Here is a 20171-nt window from a genome sequence, read left to right on the forward strand (position 1 = left end):
ACTCTGGTGTGGCTGCCCATGACAGTACATTTGCCCAGTATAGTCCCTCATTACCCTGGCAAGTCTTGGGGGTCAAAGTGTAGGCATCCCTCAGAGCCCAGCAGAGTCCTCCCCTGAGCGTACAGCTCTCCTTCTGCTGGGCTCTGTTGGAAAACTGAGGCTGCCTCACACCCTGTTTCCTGCCAGGCAGAGATCACTCTGCAGAAGGAAGGAAGCCAGTGTGCAGAGACATCAAGACAAGGAGAGATGAGAGAAAGCAAATCCTGTGAGTACTGGTGCCTCCACTCCCAGTCTCCAAGATCTTGCAAGATCTTGATCCTGCTGTTTTTCTTCCAATCTTGTGCCAGCTATTGTGAGCCATAGGTTCCTCTGGCTTTGGCTGGGTTTCTGTTCCTTGGCAAATGAAGGAATCTGGTCAGCTGCAAGAATGGTTTTGTGTGTGTTTTTAGTAGTTTATGTAATTTTCTTGCAATGACCATGTATTACTTGTTTAGTAGAAATACTTTTTAAAAGAAAAAAAGAATGAGTTTGCTAGAAAAAAGAAAGCATAAGTACCCCAAGACTTGCTTAAAAGTAGGCAAAGTGTAAATAAAAACAGAGCATAAAAATTATACAAGTCCTCAGAAGGACAGAGGCCATGTTTCACCTTGAGAATGTTAATGAGATAAACAGGAATTTGGGTGAGGCGACCTTAGCTCAGTGGGTGTGTTGGGTGGGTGTAGGGAGCAGAGATTAGGGGCTCAGCCTGGGCACAAAGTATGTTTTTTCATGGACTAGACAGCCTGAGATACTGAGATTTGGGAGAGGGAAATTGCCCCTTAGCCCCATCCCTGGACAAATCACGTCCCTTCTCTGAGCTACACTAAGTCTAGCTCTGATACTTGGAATCCCTAGAGGCACTTCACATCCATTATCTCAGAATTCTCAGGAGAATTGAGTCAGTTATCAATATTCCCATATTCCAGATGAAGAAACTGAGGCTCAGAGAGGTAAAGAGTGACCTAGGTAAGTCAATCTCTAAAGCCTTTTTAGGAACCTCAGCCACGTTCCTCTGTCATCTGTACACTGGACATAATAAATGGACTGTCCTCTGACACAATCCAGAGAATTAAGAGGAAAAGCCCAGATGAAGCTGAGTTGCAGTAAGCATTGTCTTCTTCCCATCTCCAGCTGGACCATGTGGGGTTCAGGAAGCGGGAGAGGGCACTGGGAGGTGATTGAGGTGGAGTGGGGTTGGGGTCTGAGGCAATGTGCCCCCCTGGCTGGTCACAGTCCAGCCCTACCCCCACTTCCTGCGAGCTGCTCCTCCTTCTTTCACTCCACACCAAATTTCTTCCCAAGGAAGGCCTTGCGCAAGAGGACTCGGTCAGGTCCCTTGGCCGCCCGCCTGCCCGCCTGCCGCCCCGGCGTGGTGGGGGCCCCCTCCCCTCCAGCCATCAGCCCCTGGCGCCTGCCCAGTCACGTGGCACTTCGTCCTCTCTTCAGCTTCCTCCAGGATCCTGATTTAACTCACCCAACTCCCCCTTTCCTCCCTAGCGCCAGTCCTTTCTGGCACCACCCCGAGGGGTAGGGAATTGGGGCATCAGCTCTGCCTTGCTGAGGGACCTCGGGCCTTATTTTTTCCACTTGTCAAGTGGGATCGCCACCCGTTAGGACTGCCTCGATTCTCGTCATTGCCTATTCTTTCCCTATTGCCCGATCGCCCTGCCCTCAACAGTCTCCTGAGCCCCTTGTGAGAGACCTAGCTTCCTTCTGGGCACTGGGGTGGGGTGGTAGAGAGGGAGGGGAGGCGGAGCCGCAGGGCCCCAAGGGAGCTGCCAGACGGCTCTGAGAGAAACTGCGAGGCGACGGAGTGAAACTGGCCAGCCGCCGGCACCACACAGACCTGGGTTCGGATTCGGCTTTGCCTCTGACCAACTGCTGATTTTGAACCCTTCATCTCTTTGGGCCTCAGGTTGCCTCCTCTGCGAAATGGGGGCCCTACGGGAGACAAAAAGCGGGAGGATCCAGCAGGGGACCTGACCTGTACTCGGGGTACCCCCCGCCCCCGCGCTCCTCTTCCCCAGCCGGGGAGCTGAGTTTCACCTCCCCGTCCCCGTCCCCCGTCCCTCCGCCTCAGGCTCCTCCTCTCCTGACATCAGAGCCGCGGGCGGGCGGAGGGAGCCAGCTGAGCCCGAGCCGAGCCCCAGCGAGAGAGCAGTCGGGCGGGCCAGGCGCTCAGCGGCGGGCGGCGGACCGTGGCGGGATCTCAGTGTCAGCCACCTCCGGCCTCCCAACCGGCCCCCGCGGCGGGGCAGCCGCAGGTACAGCCGCGGGACCGTCCCGCCTTCGCCCTTGGACGTCTGGGAGGGCGGCCGGACCCCGCAGCCGCTGGATGCCCTCCCCCAAGGATGAGAGGGAGTGCTAGGGCGGGCTGGACTCTGGATGGGCAGGGCTGGGTGGGCCTTTTCCCCTGGCCTCTGCCCCAGACTCAGCAGGTGCCAGGAGGGCTGGTGGGGAAGTGACTGGATGAATAGAGGAAGGTGGGGAGGGCTGTGTGTGTGTGCGTGCCCGTGCAAGCAGCTGGGCCCGAATGTGGAAGGACTGGGCATCTGAAGGTAGAGATGTGTCGTGACCGGGTTGGGGTGTGCTAATGTTAGCACAGGCGTGCGGATCATATGCAGAGTTCTGGTGTGCTGGTGTGTAAGTGTATCCTTATGGGTGGGGATGTCTGGGAATCAGTGTTTTTGTTGCAGATATGTGTCCAGGTGCTGTGCATGCTGGTATCTGGCTCAAAAGGTAGTACAGGGGGTGGTATATGATTGTGTACTGAGGATGTTTGAAGTAAGGTGTGTAATTTGTTGGGGTTTCGTTTGGACTGTAGGAGCTTCTAGGGTGTATAGGAACTGGAGGGTGAAGAGTATGAGTGAATCCGGGATGTCTGGTATACAGGTGAGGGGTATGTGTGTGTTTCTGGGTGTCATCTGGTCTAGGTATATACACAGATGTGTGCTTCAGGGTGTAAGAGGGATCTGTGGGAGGGATATTTAGTTGTGAGGCTGTCTGGGGAATCATGTGTTTGGACATATGTGCTGATGTCTGGGTGTACCTATATTATCGAATGTCAAGGGTTCTGGGTATGGAGGGTGCTGGATCTGGGGGCAAGTGTTGGCGCTCAGAGGTGTGGGTGGGGCTTGAGGTGGTGTGTCTGGGTGGTATGGAACTATGAAGGTTGTATACGCCAGGCCTCTGGCATAACATTTGAAAATTCTGCCTCTAGAGTTTACCATCAAGTCTAATTTCCTGAAGAGGTGGCTGGTGCTGAGGTCCCACCATGGCCTGCCACTGCTGCAAACCTGGCCAGGCCCCGATGGAAAGGAGGTCCCATCAGAGGAGAGGGATCTCACATCAGGAACTCTAGTCAGGGCACCTTCCCCACATTCTCCTGCAAGGGAAAGACAGAAGGAAAGTGCCTTCCCTCAAGTCACACAGCATGCTGGGCTCTGTTTTAACCTCATCCTTTGTGGGCCTGGGATGGGGTTGTGAGGCTGTGTTCTCTGAATGGGCCCCACTAGGGCTGCACATTAGGACCAGCGGAGGGCAGTCTTTCCAATACAGGAAGTAGCCCTCTAAGGCTTTTGCTCTTAGCAAACTTTGTTGGGGCCCCAGCGAGGGGTCATTCGGGAAACTCTAGACACAGCTCCTGCTCATCGCCAGCCTCTGTCTCCCCATTCACCCACCATCTGATAAATGGAGAAAGCACTCCCACCCTCTCCTACAGAGGTCTCAGCAGAGTAAGGTGAACTCTGACTCTGATCAAGAGGGGATGGGCTAGGTGGGACCAGTTCTCAGACTGCTGAGACCCAGATAGGGAGACAGGTGGGAGGGGGGAAATAGGAATCCTGGTGAGCTCCAGCTGCGGCTGCTGTTGCCGTGGCAACGGTGCAGAACAAGCTATTTAAAAACGTGGCTGAGATATTGCTGGAAGCCCAGGCTGTCGGAAGCCTGATTTTCCAGAGGCTGGGCGGTGCGAAGAAGGAGGAGGGAGAGGAGACACCCCTGCAATTCCCAGGGGCGGGGCTGGAACACTGCTGGTTCTGGAGACGGGGGAGGCCGGGGGGGGGGGGGGGGGGGGGGGGGGGGGGGGGGGATCCTCCTGGGCTTTGTGCTTCTACAAGCTGCTCTGGGGTCTTTTCTGTTGTTCTTTGGGAGGCCAGAGTCTCCTGGGGTATTTGGATTTGGGAGGTAAGCTGAATAAAATGAATGAATGAGTGAATGACTTTGTTGAAGAATTTTGCTGCCACCATGAAGGATTTTCCTCTAGGCATAAGAATTTGCTAAATGAATAAATGACTGGTGAATGAATGAATGTTTGTTGAATGATTTGGTCATGTAAATGAATCAAAGAATGAAAAAATGCAGGCTGAATGACTGAATAGGGCTACCAGTAAGTTCCCACATAGAAGTCTTAGCCCTACTGAGTTTTTTCCCTCCATTTCCCTTTCCAGGAGCCCTGGCTACGGCCAGGGGGCAGTGGGCCATGCCTGGGGCAGTGGAAGGCCCCAGCTGGAAGCAGGCAGAGGACATTAGGGACATTTACGACTTCCGTGATGTTCTGGGAACGTGAGTCTCAGGGCAGGAGAGAATGGGGCTGTTCCTGAGCTGAGGGGTGAGGTTGGGAAGGTCCTTACTCTTGGGCTTGGCTAGCTGGGGAGGCTGAGTCCAGGGTGGTGCTTCCTCTGGCCAGTTAATCACTGCTTCCTATTTCCTATAGCCCAGGCCCTTTGGCAGCCTTGCCATGGCCAATACTGGCTTTTCATTTCTGGTGCTAGTGGATGGAACTGGGGCTGCTCTTGCCACAGCTTTGGGTTCCTATGAAAAGAAGGAAGTAGGGAAGAGTGAAGGAGCCAGTTTATTCAACTTGTTGCCAAGAGCTGGGAGTTCTGGCCTACCTCTAGGGACGGGCTGGCCAAGGCTCTGTTCTTAGTTCTGGGAGTCCAGAAAAAACTGAAACCTAGTCTTTGCCTTCATGTTGATCCCAGACATGTGAGGAAGACAGACACACAGAAAATGACAGCAGGGTACATGCTGAACTCCAATTAAAGAAGGGAATGAGGATTCTGTAGAGCCCAGAGAAGGCAGTGGCTTCTGCCTGGGGGAACACTTTCTGGAGAAGGAGGCATTAGAGCTGGGTATTGAAAGATGTGTAGGAGTGCACTTGTCAGAGAAAGAGGAGGACATTCCAGGCAGAAAAGTAGCATAAGTAAAAGCTTAGAGGTGTAATTTGTGTGGAAAGGGGTAGAGTCAGGTGGAGCTTATAGTCAGAAGCTGGGGAAGAAAGGGGAACAGGTCATGCAAGGCCTTGAAAGCCAAGCCGTGGAAGCTGGACTTTATCCCAAGGCCATAGAAATATGTTGAAGACTTTTTCACAAGCTTGCAATTCAAGACAGTCTGGCCATGGCATGGAAGGTAAACTGAAGAGGGACAGGACCAGAAACCAGCAATGAGGCTATACAGTCACTAGCTATCCTGATGATTGAGATTTCACCATGGAAGATGCTTTTGACTTATGACCTCTTATCCAAAAAGTAACAGAAAGAATACTCTAGCCCTGGCTGGTGTGGCTTAATGGATTGAGCACCGGCTTGCAAACCAAAAGGTCGCCAGTTTGATTCTCAGTCAGGGCACATGCCTGAGTTGTGGGCCAGGTCCCTAGTTGGGGGCATGCAAGAGGCAACCGATGACTCTTATGCACTCTCTTTAAAAGTAAATAAATTAAAAAAAAATAAAAGAATACTGTAGTAAACCCTCCTTAATCAGTGAATTTCAGTGCAACTGAGTTTAATTTGCTCCTTTCTAAGAGCCTGTTATAAAGCACTGCTTCTCAAACCTCACTGAGCATACAAATCATTCAAGGACTTTGGTAAAATGCAGATTTTGGTTTAGTAGTTCTGGGGTGGGGCCTGAGATTCTGCATTTCTAAACAGTTTCCAGTGATACTGATGGTATTTAAAGGTTCTAAAGTGTGTTAAATTAGCCATGAATCAAATTGGCTTTAGCAGAAAAAGAAATAAATCAAGCACGTAATTAAAAAAAAAACAAACCCAGGGGGTAAACTTCAGGCATGGCTGGATCCAGGGGCTCACATGATGTTATCAGGAAATTGTCTTGGACCATTTCTCTGATTTCCTGTATGCTGGCCTCATTCTCAAGCAGGCTCTCCCCGAGTGGTGGCAAAGATGATTACCATTAGCCCCAGGTATACATTCTACCAGCTTAGCAGAAAAGAGCACCTCCTTTTCAAAGTGCAAATAAGCTGGCTTGCATCACATGACCCTATTATTGTGGCCAGGGCACAGACTATTCCAACTGGCACTAGAGGATGAATAAGTAATGGAGGGAGGCTCATCCCACATCTTTGGTCCTGAGGTGGTCACATAACCCACGGGGAAAAGAGGAAAGGCTGGAGGGAAGTTGGGGTCCCAGTTCGCTGCCTCATGAATCCCCTCTCCCTGCAGGGGGGCCTTCTCAGAGGTAATCCTAGCAGAGGATAAAAGGACTCAGAAGTTGGTGGCCATCAAGTGCATCGCCAAGAAGGCTCTGGAGGGCAAGGAGGGCAGCATGGAAAATGAGATTGCTGTGCTGCACAAGTGCGTGAGCCATAGCCTGTGCTTGCCCAGGTTGACCCTGCCCTGACCCTTCCCATCCTCATCCAACCCCTGCTTTGGGCGAATTATCTAACCTCTCTGAGCTTCAAATTACTCATTTATAAAATGGGGTAATAATCTCCACTTGTCACGGTTGTGGCGAGCACTAGCAACACTTTATTTTAAGTGCCTGGCACAATAGCTAACATGACAGATGCCATTGATATGTTATTGCTTATTTACAGAGGTTTAATCTGTTCAATCAGGTCTAAAGGTCAATCCTTGGAACAGGGCTTGAAACCATCCATCTCAACTGGTGTTATTGCTAGACATGCCTTGTTCCCCCACGTAATAAACCACACAGCAAATTCGAAAATGCCTATGTGCTGACCCACTAAGTCAACACCACCTGGTCTATGAATTGTTCATGCCGATATGAACAAAAAACTTGCTGCCTCACTAGATTCTCACTAGAGAATCTTCACTTTCAGTCTCTTTCCTGAGCTTTCCAACCATCCTGCAGGGACAAAATGATCCTTTCCACTATTGGTGGTAGGGGTGGGGGAACTGAGGCTCAGAGAAGGCAAAGGACTTGTCCAGGGTCACATGGCAAGTCTATGGCAGAGCCATCTTCCATGAAAGGCAGTCACTGTCATGGTTTATTTAATATTTATGGTATGCCAGGCACTATATAAAGCATCTTACTTACTTACCTGTTTATTATGTCATGTGATCCTCACCCCAACTCTTCAAGGAAATACTATCATTGGCTTCATATTATAGATGAAGAAACAGGCTCAGAGAGGTCACACTCAGTTCAATGATTCGTGACCACCTACTCTGCCCCAAGTGCTGGAGTAACAGTGGTGAGCAGGATAAAGCGCCTGGTCTTGTGCAGGCTGACAGATTTATCAACACAGAAGAAAATTTAAATCATATACTGATCAGCACTGTGAGGTGAAACACTTGCTCCCAAATAGCATGTAGCAGAGGCAGGTTTGGACCCAAGTCTAGTGATTTAGAGTCTAGTGTTTACCTCTGTGCTCTCCACCTTCGAACACATTGTAATCAATTGTGGTAAATCAGCTTTTGCCTTTGGGATCCAGATCCTTGGTGTGTCCTACCCAGGTTCTCAGATGGTGGTCCTTCAAGGTGAGGGTGGCAAGGGAGCTGAACTGTTCTCAGCTCTGAGCCACCTCCTTTCTCTATTCAGGATCAAGCACCCCAACATTGTTGCCCTGGACGACATCTATGAGAGTGGGGGCCACCTCTACCTCATCATGCAGCTGTGAGCAGCCTGCCTGCCTCTGACCCTTCCTCACGCCTCTCCCTGTCGCCCCCTCCCTAGCTTCCCTGCTTCTCTTGCTCATTTGGCTAGACTGCTCTGTCCCTTGCTGCAGGGTGTCAGGAGGGGAGCTGTTTGACCGCATCGTGGAAAAAGGCTTCTACACGGAGCGGGATGCCAGCCGCCTTATATTCCAGGTGCTGGATGCTGTCAAGTATCTGCACGACCTGGGCATCGTACACCGGGACCTCAAGGTGGGGTGTGAGGGTATGGTGAGCTGGGGCACCCAGGGATGGGGGCGCTGCACATTCCTCACTGTGTGGCCTTGGGTAACTCTCACCCCCTCTCTGAACCTTGACTTCTCATCTGGAAAGTGGACCTTGTAAGCCTTAAATTGCCTCCTCCCACTCCAGTTCGGGCACACAAATGGAAACAAAGGTGAACTCTACTGTCATGTCATCCAAGTAATGTCTTGTGTCTTTTTCTGATAATAAAAGTCCCATTTGCACTTTGTAGAAAACTTGGATGGAAGAGCAAAACATAATGAAGTCAGAAACCCCTGAAATCCTACTTCTCAGATTATGATGGGGTTCACATGTTGTAGTACATCTCATTCCAGTCTAGGAGAAGACCAGATCTGGGGTGAGACAGAACTGAGTTTGAATCCTGACCCTGTTACTCCCTAAGTGGAGGTTTTCAGGCAAATCACTATATATAGACTTTCCTCTCAAGACATCCGTTTCCTCATCTTAAGGTAGGGATGTGGTAAGGCTGAAATGAAATCAAGCGCTAGTCAAGTTGTGGCACACAGTAGGTGTTCCAAAATTATTTCTTTAGGGTTTCACAATAAACACCTGAGGTTTACAGAAAATTCCCTCCCACATCTTCACAGCCCTGTCCTTTCTGGAACTTTTAACCTCCTTGAGAACGTCCTTCAGTTTCTTGTGCTTCCAACTGAGATAGCATCTGTGAAGCCACAGTGGCTTTTGGGGTCCCATTGTTTCCCAGGGTTGCTTGGGGAAACAAGGTTTGGCCAGCCTCTGACTGCGCCTTCCCCTCCCTCCTGCCCTTTAAGCCAGAGAATCTGCTGTACTACAGCCTGGACGAAGACTCCAAGATCATGATCTCCGACTTTGGCCTCTCTAAAATGGAGGACCCTGGCAGTGTACTCTCCACGGCCTGTGGGACCCCGGGATACGTGGGTGCGGAAGGACCTGGGCTTAGGCCATGGGAGGGGGAGGAACCAGGAGCTGCAGGGCAGATTTGTCACCACCATGTCCTCTTCCTCCACAGCCCCTGAGGTGCTGGCACAGAAGCCCTACAGCAAGGCAGTGGACTGCTGGTCCATCGGAGTCATTGCCTACATCCTGTGAGTGGGGGCCTGGCCGCTGGGGTGTACAGTTCCAGACTTCTCCTCTCCCCTACTTTGTGTTCTCTTCCTCCCCTCTGCTATTTCTTCCTTCTTGCCATCCACATTTTTATCTACCAATTAATGACTAATATTACTTCATCCAATAGATACTATGTTTCAGGCACTGTACCAAGCACTGAACCAAGCACTGAGGATTTAGCAGAGAACAAAATAAAGTTTCTGCCCTCAGGAGGCAGACACTCAAGTAGGTGACAGAGAAAAGTAAATAAATGAGTAAATAAATCCATAAAATATTGTCAAGTGGCTAAAAAGTACTGTAAAAAAATGAAGTACGGTAGAGAGAGGGGAATGGATGCCATTTTAGATGAAAAGGTTAGGGAAGTCCTCTCTGAGGAGGTGACATTTGACTGGCATCCTGAATGAAGTGAGGGAGTCAGACCTAAACAGCAAGGGCAAGGCCCCGAGGAAGACAAGATGACATGTTAAGGAACAGAAAGTGGAGCTGGACAGGAGTGAATCAGGCAGAGAGGGGTAGATTTCCCCAGCCCCCTTTGTAAAAGGGGAAACTCTTTCCTGTGGGTCTTGCCTGACCCCTGGGACTGCCCCAAAGCTCCATCCGGAGCCAGTGTGTACACTGAAAATGGAAATGAGGATGAGTTTCTCCCTGCCCAGGCTCTGCGGTTACCCCCCCTTCTATGACGAGAATGATGCCAAACTCTTTGAACAGATTTTGAAGGCCGAGTACGAGTTTGACTCTCCTTACTGGGACGACATCTCTGACTCTGGTATTTGGGGCTTTGTGGTCTTCCCCTGGGCCCTGCCTCTAGTGCTTTCCTCATGCTTTGGGGGCCTCCTCACTGCCTTCCTTCAATCAGTTCCCCAGCCCCAGACTAAGCTGTCTGAGACACCCACACCAGGTTCTTCCCTCTGCCTGGCCCTGATCTCAGAAACCTGTAGGCATTCATTCATTCTGCCTTCAAACATAGTATTTTTGAAAATACTTCCCCCATTGACTTTTCTAATGCCTAAAACACCACATAAAAGTTTTCATCTGTCCTTTTGTGCCTCCTAGTAGGAGGCAAACCTATGAAACCATTATTAATCACTTACACATCAGTGTGAATACACTGAGTAGAACCTTTTCTAAGAACAAGTTTTTCTTAAGGGAAAAAGGAGACAGCTGGAAGGCTGGGGTGGATGGGGGGCTTAGAGAAGAGAAAAGGTGGGGTGGGGCGGTGCATGGACAGATCTGGCCTCGTCTTGCTTGGATACCAGGCCAGGCCTGAGGAGGGTAGGTTCTGTTTTGGGGGTGTCCACAGGCATTTCTGTCTTTGCTTTTGTCTTGGGGGCTCAGCCAAAGACTTCATCCGGCACTTGATGGAGAAGGATCCAGAAAAGAGGTTCACCTGTGAGCAGGCCTTGCAGCACCCATGGTGAGAACTCCAATGACCTGCAAACTGGGGTGGGGCCCAAGGCCCCCAAGCCTGCTCTGCCTTCACAGATAACCTTCCACACACCCCTACCCTAGGATTGCAGGAGATACGGCTCTGGATAAGAATATTCACCAGTCAGTGAGTGAGCAGATCAAGAAGAACTTTGCCAAGAGCAAGTGGAAGGTGAGCCCATGTCCTTAGTCCTGGGTCCCAGCCTACCCAGAACTCCTCCCCACTCCCAACCAGGCCTTAGTTTGCACAACACCTAGCACCAAGTTGGGCACACAGTAACCAGTCAAGAATGCTTACTAAAGAAACTTTTTCTTTTTAAACATTTTATTTATTTTTAGAGAGAAGGGAAGGGAGAGAGAAAGAGAGAGAAAAACATTGATTAATTGCCTCTTGCATGCCCCCAACTGGGTAGCTGGCCTCCAACCCAGGCATGTGCCTTGACTGGGAATCGAACCAGCAATCTTTCACTTTGCTGGACAATGCCCATCAAGCAACTCAGGCCAGGGCCGAAGAACCTCTTTCATTCATTTGTTCAATGCTCCCTGTCACCTACTCTATTCCAGTGAGAGTCCCTGACCTCGAAATCTAGAGGGAAGTGTGTAATTCTTGAGACATCAAATCCAACCCACAGGGTCCTGCAAGGGGCCTAAAGACCTGGCAGCTGGGTAGGAATTAGCCAGGCACAGAATAATATCTAAGGTAGAGGGGACCAATGTACAAAGGGCCAAAGGCAAGAGAGTATAGCCATCCAAGGATGTGCTAGTGCTAAGCCTGGCTGGACTGAAAGGGCTTTGGGGGCAATAGGGACTGAGTGGCTGAGGCAGGAGCCCAGGCTGGATATGCAAATAGGGGCCAGGCTGCTCAGGGTCTCAACTGCCGCATTGGGGCCCTGACTTATGATTGAGCCCCAGGATTTTCAGCAGGAACTTGCCCTTTAGAAAGGGCTCTCAACAAAAGAGGCACAGAGAGAAGGCTGAGTCCCCTTAGGAGGCTGTGGCAGAGGTACAGGCACTGTCTCCTGACAGTGAAGGCTGGATCAGAGCTGGGGCAACAGGAACAGAGAACAGTGACTGGTCTAGGAGTCGATTAGGAGGTAGAATTGACAAGAAGTGATGATAGGATGGATGTTGGGCTAAGGATATCAAGGGCTGGCCCAGAATTTTTGTTGGGGATAGGGAGGACAGTGGTACCATCACTGAGATGGAGATCCCAGGAGCAGAAACTTATCTTTGGGGGATGACTTTGGTTTTGGATATGGTGAACGTGAGGAGTGGATAGGGACATGTACTTGGGTATGTTGAATAATATACAAACCTGAGCAAGTTACTTAACCTCTCTGTGCCTGTTTCCTCCTTTGACAGTGGTGATACTAATAGGACTCACCTCAAAGACTTCTGTGAAAATTAAATGAATTAGTATGTAAAGTGTTTAGAATGATGCCTGACACAATGCTATATTAAGTGTTTGCTATAATGTGAATATGGACTAATTATATATAAAATGCTACATAGCCCTGGCTGGTGTGGCCCAGTGGATTGAGTGCTGGCCTGTGAACTGAAGGGCTGCCAATTCAATTCCCAGTCAGGGCACACACCTGGGTTGTGGGCCAGGTGCCTGGCTGGAGGTGTGCAAGAGGCAACCAATCTATGTTTCTCTGCAACATTGATGTTTCTCTCCCTTTCCTGCTCTAAAAAATAAACTTTTTAAATTGAAAAAAGTTATATATCTGTTAATATATACTCTTTATATATGTGCATATATATGCAAATACATAATATGGCTGCATTTAATAAAGCCTTGTAGATATTTCAGGTGGTTTTAGGGGATTAATCATTAATACCTAAAAAAGAAGGAACCACTGCAAGAATCCCCCTGCCAGACGCTGCCCCACGGTCTCCCACTCTTTCAAAAGTCCCTTCTTCCCCCTCTCCCCACAGCAAGCCTTCAATGCCACAGCTGTGGTGAGGCACATGAGGAAGCTACATCTGGGCACCAGCCAGGAGGGCCAGGGACAGACTTCGAGCCATGGGGAGTTGCTGACACCAGCAGTTGGGGGTGAGGACCAGGGCTCTGTGGAAGGGCATGGGTGGTCCACAAAGAGGCGACCAGGTTGGAATGGAGGGTCTGCTTTCACAGCTAAGTTTGTTTTCTCTTCTCATGTAGGGTCAGCAGCTGGCTGCTGCTGTCGAGACTGCTGTGTGGAGCCAGGCCCAGAAATGTCCCCCAGACTACCCCCTCACCTCTAGGACTCTGGATCCAGGGTCAGAATCCCCTGTGTGGGAGAGATGGGGGCAGCCTACTCCCCTTCCCTCTTGAACTGGGGTTACCCTTCCCGCCCCACCCGTTCCCTACCACACCTCCACTGCATTTTCCATACAAATGTTTCTATTTATTGTTCCTTCTTGTAATAAGGGAAGAGGATTAAACCATAGGTAGCTTGTCTGCCCAGACAACCCCCACTCCACACTATTGTACAAACTGCTCAATTTGAGGGTGCCTGCCCCCTGAGGTAGTTGCATGGAGCCCTCTTCCAATACGAGGCTGGATGGAGAATAATGGGGAATGGAGGGAAAGGTATTGGGAGAATCCCTTTGTCCTGTGCCTCCCACCTAGTCTTCAGGCCCTGTGGATCTCTTTCTGCGCTTTGCTGGTGGCTCTTGGTAGAGCCGGCGCAGGTCAGCACTGAAGAGCACCTGGGGACAGGGGGAAGTCTGTGTCAGGAGAAGGTACACTGGGGTTAGGGAGAGTTGGGCTGGTGGTAGTGTGAGGGGACACAGAGTTCCTAGGGAGCAGACCCAGGACAATGCAAGTCCACTAGAGTCAGGGCTGGGAACAAAGGGCAGAAAATCCTTTAGGGTCATCTGGGTCAGGGCTGGCGGAGAGAGTTCTATGGGGTCTGGACTGAGGAAGAGAGAAAGCATAGGTATACTCACTGCTTGGGCCCAGCCAGCATAAGGGCCCCACAGGCTCCGGAAAAAGTTTCCTAAATCAGGAGTAATGAGGCAAAATAAGTAATGAGTAATTACTCATTACTCAGTAATAAGTAATGAGGCAAAATAAGTTGGCCCCTCCCACTGCCATCCACAGGGGTGGGGTTTTAGGAAGAGGTGTGAGAAATTTCCATTGCCTCAGTCTTTGTTAGCCCTGGCATCTCCCCACTTACCCAGTTCCTTGTTGGCCTGGGGGCTTGGACCTTTGGCCTGGGTTGTGGTAGGATGCCAGCTGTAGTCACGTGGGCAATCTGCCACATGTGGACATCCACGGGCACGGCCTGGGGCTTGTTTAGGGACATCAAGCAGATGCAGTCGGCCACCTTGGATGGACACAGAGGGAGCCACAGAGAAGGAATGGCAGGATCCAGGCAGCATCCTGCTTCTAGTCCCAAAGCCAGCTACTTCCTCCTCCACTTTGAGGTTACTATTATTCTATATTCTCAATATATGCCATCTATTAATAATTTTAAAAATAGCTGTCATGAGATTGCTACTACATGAACATCTATGTAGGCCAGGTTCTCATCATAACCTGGCAAGAAGCTGGTACTGCATTTCATTTTGCAGACAAGAAAACTGAGGTTCTGAACGGTACAGTAACTTGGTCCAAGTTACATGGCTAGGAACAGGCAGAACAAAGATTTAATGTTAGGGTGAAGTTCAGAGCCCATTAAAAAGGTTCCTTAAGTAAAAATTCATTTTTTAAACTACAGAGAAGTAGACAGAAGAAAACAATAAATGTCAGATTCCCAATCATTTTGATGCTAGCTAACCCTGTTGAGATTGAACAAAAAGTTTTATAAGTACATGTGATTTCAAGAAAAAAATAAAATGAAAACTAGAAATATCTTCCTATTTGTCTTCCCAAAGGTAACCACTACTAAGTTTCCTGTGGTTCCTTCTAGAAATTTCTGCATACATATAGTAGTGTATAGATGTACCTGACCTTTCTACAAATGCATTCAAAGGGCAATGTCCTATACACCCATTTTGCATTGTCTCTAATAAAATATCTGCTTGTATACTTTCTCCTTCTTACCCCACCTCCAGAAGCCAAGCCTGCATCTAGCTCTTGGGTCTGCCTTGTTACCCTCTACATGGATGGTAGCCTGTACCCAGCTCTCAGGCCTACTGTTACTCTACATGGGTGGTAAGGATAGCTCCTACCCGACTGGGGCCTCACCTTGGTGCCCACCCCAGGCAGGGTGCAGAGGGCCCTGTGGGCCTCTTCGTAGGGGGCCCTGCGCAGCTGCTGAAGCCAGGGAAGCCCACCGTATTCTTCAAGGATGGCTCGGGCACTGGCACTCACGAAACGGGCACGGTACCCAAGGCCCAGCTTCCTGAGCTGAGCCTCCACCTCTGGCCCTGCGGGGGAGTGGGGATAGGGAAGGAAGCAAGCATCAGGCATCTTCAAATCCTTTATGTCCTTAGGCTAGTGTGAGCCTTCCATGCCAAATGAATGCTTTCCCTTAGCACCCTTCTCCCACCTCACAACTTTTTGAAGACCTCAGACACTTGCATGTGCAAAGGACAGGGCTAAGGCCTAGGTTCCACTCTTTACAAATGTTTTCTGAGCACCTGCTATGTGTTGGGCACTGGAACAGGGACTCAGAAGGATTGCTGCTCTGAAGAAACTCCCCAATTGAGTTTCTTAACCTTTCCAAGGGCTATTTACACTCATGATCTAAAATAATAGTCATAATAATAGCAATAGCTTCTATGATCAAATGCTAGGGAGCAAACACAAGCAAAGTGCTTTAGGTACATTATCACACTTTTCTCAAGGACCCTGAAGAAAGTACTGCTGTTTTTCCCATTGCACAGATGGAGAAAATGAGGGCTTAGAAGAGGTTAAGTAACTTGGCCACAAAAGGACACAGTGATGGGATCTGCACCCAGGTCTGGGACACCAATGCCTGTGCTCTAAACCTGCTTCACGATAGCTTTATTCACCCCTCAAACACTTCCAGATAAGAACCCTTATTCCCATCCTACAAATGAGTTAAGAGAAGCCTGGAGAGGAAATGAATTTCTAAGCTGCAAGCTGAGGCCTGAGATGGGGTTTCTAAGCACCAAAAACTCTCTTTTCTCCAGGCAGGCTGTCTCCTTGCTATGCAGCCCCCAAGCACTTCCCCTTGCTTAGGCCTTACATCTGCCAAGTGAGATACTTGTCTCTGTAAAAACTTGCCTCACCTTGGCTAGGGAGCTCAGTTGGTTAAAGCATTGTCCCTAGACACCAAGGTTATAGGTTTGATCTGGGTCAGGGAACATACAAGATACAACCAATAAATGCATAAGTAAGAGGAACAAAAATCAATGTCTCCCTCTCTCTTAAAAAGCAAAACAAAACAAAACAAACTTGCTTCACAGGGTTGCTGTGAAGAATGTATGTTCTTGGACACAACTGTTGGGTTCACTATGGAGACAGCAATTTGAATTTTCTGCATATTTCCCATATGCCGAGCACTGTGCGAGGTGAAGTATGGGCATTCCTTTACCTAACCCTGTGGCAACTTTGATAGGTTATTCTCCCATCAACAGATGGAGAAACAGAGGCACAGAGAAAATAATTAAGTACCAGAGCTTGGATTCAGACTCAGGCAGTCTGTTTCTAGAACAAGTGTGCAGCGGCTCTCTCTATGGAGCATGCCTGCACTTTTCCCTCCCACCTGCCCCCAAGGCACGTTTTCCTTGCCTCTCTCTTTCTCCTAAGCTCCAAGCACCTTTATTTTGCCTCTGTAACTTGTTCCCTGAGCCCATTTCTTCTATAGCTCACTTGTTCTACCCCTGTGACTTTTTCTTTTAAAGATTTTATTTATTTTTAGAGAGAGGGGAAGGGAAGGAGGAAGAGTGGGAGAGAAACATCAATGTGTGGTTGCCTCTCTTGCACCCCCTGCTGGGGACCTGGCCTGCAACCCAGGCATGTGCCCTGACTGGAAATCGAACGGGCAGCCCTTTGGTTCACAGGCCTGCACTCAATACACTGAGCAACACTAGCAGGTACCTCTGTGACTTTCTAAATAATTTCTCTTAAAAAATCCCACACAAACAAACCATGTGCATTTAACCCCAAAGTACTGTACATTGAATATGGATGTTTTTCTGAAGTGGCATTAAACCCATGGGCAAAAAGCAGAGTAGTGAGGACATTTCAGGGACAATAGGGAGGGTGAGGTATGACTGGGACTGATCAGACTAAGCAGGGTGATTCTGGATGAGGGCAGGCTTTGGGAAGGCAGGAAACTTTGAGATGAAAGATGGGGACCACAGGAGAACTGAATAGACCTTGAAAACTGTTAGTGGGCCTTGGGGCAGAGACCCATTTACTTACCAGCCAGGGCCTGCAGGCTGGGGAAGCCATGGTAGGTGACATTATCTAGCTGGACAAGTCGAGGTCCGAAGGCCTGGCAGAGCCGCTCCACATGCCAGTGATGCGGGCAATGTTGTTGTTGGAGGAACAGATGAAGGAGAAAAGGCACTCGATGGGGTCCTGTTGTAGGAGTCGACACCTGGAGGTAGGAAAGGAAGGAGTAGAAGAAAGACCTGCAGTCAATAGTGAACCTCCTCTCACCCTCAGATCTTAGGCACCAGAGGGAATCCCCTGATTTTGAAAGCTGAATCAGAATCACCCAGGGGAATGAGAGACAGCACTGTTAGAGAAAACAACACTGGAACTCTCATTCCTCACAGCATGTTGAGAGGTCTAGGTCATCATCCAGTTCCACAGATAAAGCCACAGTGTAAGCACTATAAAAGTGGGGATTTGTGTCCATTTTGTTCACTGCTGTATTTCCAGTCCCATAGCAAATGCTCTGTAATATTTACATAATGAATGTCACTTGTCCTCAATCACACAGACAGGATTTGGCTTAATATCCTCATCACTCCACGAAGGTGATCAGCAGGACAATAAAATAATGGTAAAAATAACTACTATGTATCAGGCACTATTCTAAACACTGTACATGTATTAGCTCCTTTAATCCTCCATAAAAATCCTATGAGGTAGGTAAAACCCCCATTTTACAGATGGTGGAACTGAATAACCTACCAAACTATAAGAACCCCAACTCTTGCCCCAGGTTCTGTACTCACCTTGGAATTTCTGAGCCACCTCTTGGAAGTGGGAATCCACAGAACTCCAATGACTATACAATTGAGCCAGGCTGACATCCAGCTGGAGGTATTGGTGTAGGGCCTTCAGCTCTTCTCCTGTGGGCTTCCCAGTATGGCCTTTTTCCCCTCGGTACACAGTGCAGTAGAGCTTCTCCTCAGTCTGGGTCAGTGTCCATACCTGGTCAGCCAGCACACCACTCCAGTGCGCAGGGTTTTGCTCCCTCCACCTGAGACCCCAGGTACAGGGCAGCTATAATACCCAGTTTCCCTTCCTGCACCCTTTGGGGCCCTCCCATCTTACCTCTCCTCATACAAAACTGATTAATGAACTGTAAAGTAAAAGTGCTTTCTTGTACATCAATTACATCATTTATCCTCACAATAATACTGCACAGGCTTACTACGTCTAAAGAGGTAACAGGTGACAACCATCTTTCCATCCCTCCAACAATTACTGGGCTATTAAAAATAAAAAAGGAGCTAACAGGCTCTACACCCGTGCCTCCGTTTCCTCTTTTGTACCCTAAGGTTTCTTCTATCATACCCAACATTCCCTTGCACCCCACACCTGCAGTGCTGAGGAGTCAGGAGCCACAGTCACTCACCGGAAGGATTGTCCTGAAGCCAGAACCAAGTCCAGGCGTAGCTCAGAGAGTGGACAGGGGATGGAGGCCCATAGGGACGGGACAGAGTATAGTGTACGATGTCTCATGCTACCGAGCAAAACTGAGTAGGCTAATATTTCCTTATCATTCTCCACCCCATAATGGCCACACCCACTCAGAACCCCGCTCAACAAGCCGCCAGCAGACCAGGTCCGAGATCTCGAACCGTCAGGCTTCACCCAAATTCTTAATCTGTTTGAAATCTGCCCAATTTCATTTAATTCCTCCACTTCTCACAGGCCCCGCCCCTCACTCGTCACTCAAGTCGAGTTCCTTCCACTCTGTCCCACCTCCTGCTCTAAACCTTCCTTCCTCCAGCAACCCCAGGGTGCTCGCCACTGTACCACGAACTTGTCCTGTGAAGCACACCGCAAACACACTCTTCCGGGTTCTCCAGAGCCCGACCTCACTCTTAAAGGAAGCAGGCTCAAGCCCGGTTTATTGGATCCAGAGGTAGCCAATCCGCGTGGAAATTAGAGGCGCCAATGAAAAACCCGGGCGCAGCAGCAGCGGGCGGGTCTTCGCTAGGCGCCTCAGCGGTTAGCGCGCGCTGGCTCGCTGCGTGCTCGCTCTGGGCCTTTCCTTTGCGCTAGGTAGGCCAGCTAGTCCCCACAGACCCGCTCAGAGTGCGCCTTCGGGCCCCTGTCATCACTGCCTGATGCCCTCTGAGCCATGGATTTCTCAGGCTTGCCTACCTCCCAACCAAATCCAATCCCTTGCCATTTTCAGGGAGCCCTTCTCCCCACCGGGCCTCCCCAGTCTGCTATTCGTTCACCTCAGTCCTCCTCCCATAAACCCCAGTTCAGAGAGAATCCATTGGGCCCCCGAGCACAGCTCCGGCCCACCAAGCTCCTGCGAGGACTCTCCACAGCGGTCTGCCGCCTGAGGATTCGATCTTCGCGCTCGCCTTCGTGGGCCTCCTCAGACTTCACTCTTGAGGCGTGACTTAGATCGTCCAGTCTCGCCTGTCGCCTGCACCTGTGTTCTGGTCTCAGCTTTCCTCCAGTACAACGCCATCTAACACTGACAAGCTGAATACGGCCTGTAGAGGGGCTTTCTCTGGGAGCGGGAAAGGCAATTCAGAATGCTAGGGAAGTGTGTGGCCCTGAGCCTGTCTGCTTAGCCCCGTTGCCTGGGCTGGCTGCTGGGCTCTGGAGAAACTCACAAAAAGCTAGGGGACCTGCACTTTTATCTGGGTGATTTTTTAAACTTTCTACCATAGTGATTTTTGGTTGCCAAATTAGATTGCAAATAACTTAAGGGCAAGATTTGCAGCTGATTTATATTTGTGACGCCCACACACTACCTAGTGGGGAGTACCAGAAATTGGGTATCATCAATCAAATGCTGTGGTTATGTTATCCCCCCCCTCAGTAGCTCTGAGACCCTTGATAACTGCTTCCTGTGACTGTCTCATCCACCGGCATGTCAGCCCACAAGTACCTAGCACTTGGAAGGCTTTCCTTCAATGAATGTTTGAATTGGAAAAGAAGGTGCCAGGATTGGGAATGAATGAAGAGAAATCCTCTACATCCCTGCTTAGTCCCCAGTTAAGAAGGGGAAGGTCATTCACAACTATAGTGACTCTGAAGCACTTTGACCATCATCTTACTGGCAAAGGACTGGAAGTATCTGAAGTTCATGAAAGAATCAACAGTAGACTCTTCCT

At 49.7% G+C, this 20171-nt stretch overlaps 2 protein-coding genes across 5 annotated transcripts; one reads left to right on the forward strand and one right to left on the reverse strand.

Moving 5' to 3' along the window:
- The first annotated feature begins 2057 nt into the window (after window positions 1-2057).
- Window positions 2058-13159, forward strand: CAMK1 (calcium/calmodulin dependent protein kinase I). 4 transcript variants are annotated; one of them, XM_028518164.2, is made up of 12 exons: window positions 2064-2303; window positions 4488-4602; window positions 6498-6629; window positions 7840-7914; window positions 8027-8165; window positions 8987-9113; window positions 9205-9280; window positions 9956-10068; window positions 10638-10716; window positions 10812-10899; window positions 12666-12783; window positions 12892-13159. In XM_028518164.2, exons 2-12 carry the CDS (start codon window positions 4520-4522, stop codon window positions 12972-12974), a joined length of 1113 nt encoding a protein of 370 aa, XP_028373965.1. In that variant the 5' UTR covers window positions 2064-2303; window positions 4488-4519; the 3' UTR covers window positions 12975-13159. The 4 variants fall into 4 exon arrangements, with proteins under 4 accessions (XP_035886746.1, XP_028373965.1, XP_035886745.1 ...); XM_036030854.1 differs by lacking the exon at window positions 2064-2303 and adding an exon at window positions 2543-2597; XM_036030853.1 differs by having other exon boundaries at window positions 2058-2303; window positions 12666-13159.
- A 121-nt stretch (window positions 13160-13280) lies between these two features.
- Window positions 13281-18675, reverse strand: OGG1 (8-oxoguanine DNA glycosylase). Its single transcript, XM_028518165.2, is given in 9 exon segments — window positions 13281-13421; window positions 13662-13711; window positions 13892-13963; window positions 13966-14041; window positions 14905-15086; window positions 17053-17142; window positions 17145-17230; window positions 17813-18064; window positions 18443-18675. Coding segments are annotated over 9 exon segments (999 nt in total). The 5' UTR covers window positions 18550-18675; the 3' UTR covers window positions 13281-13337.
- Between the last annotated feature and the right edge of the window lie 1496 nt (window positions 18676-20171).

Source organism: Phyllostomus discolor, chromosome 7 (genome assembly GCF_004126475.2).
Source record: "Phyllostomus discolor isolate MPI-MPIP mPhyDis1 chromosome 7, mPhyDis1.pri.v3, whole genome shotgun sequence".
In the NCBI taxonomy this organism is placed as follows: domain Eukaryota; kingdom Metazoa; phylum Chordata; class Mammalia; order Chiroptera; family Phyllostomidae; genus Phyllostomus; species Phyllostomus discolor.

What these genes read in the sequence shown, in the direction of transcription:
- CAMK1 (XM_036030852.1), top strand. Translation starts at nt 2,573, where the DNA reads ATGTGGAAGGACTGGGCATCTGAAG. An exon ending in GAAGGACTGGGCATCTGAAG is followed by an intron (nt 2,598 to 4,487) that starts GTAGAGATGTGT and finishes TTCCCTTTCCAG; the next exon opens with GAGCCCTGGCTACGGCCAGG. An exon ending in TTCCGTGATGTTCTGGGAAC is followed by an intron (nt 4,603 to 6,497) that starts GTGAGTCTCAGG and finishes CTCTCCCTGCAG; the next exon opens with GGGGGCCTTCTCAGAGGTAA.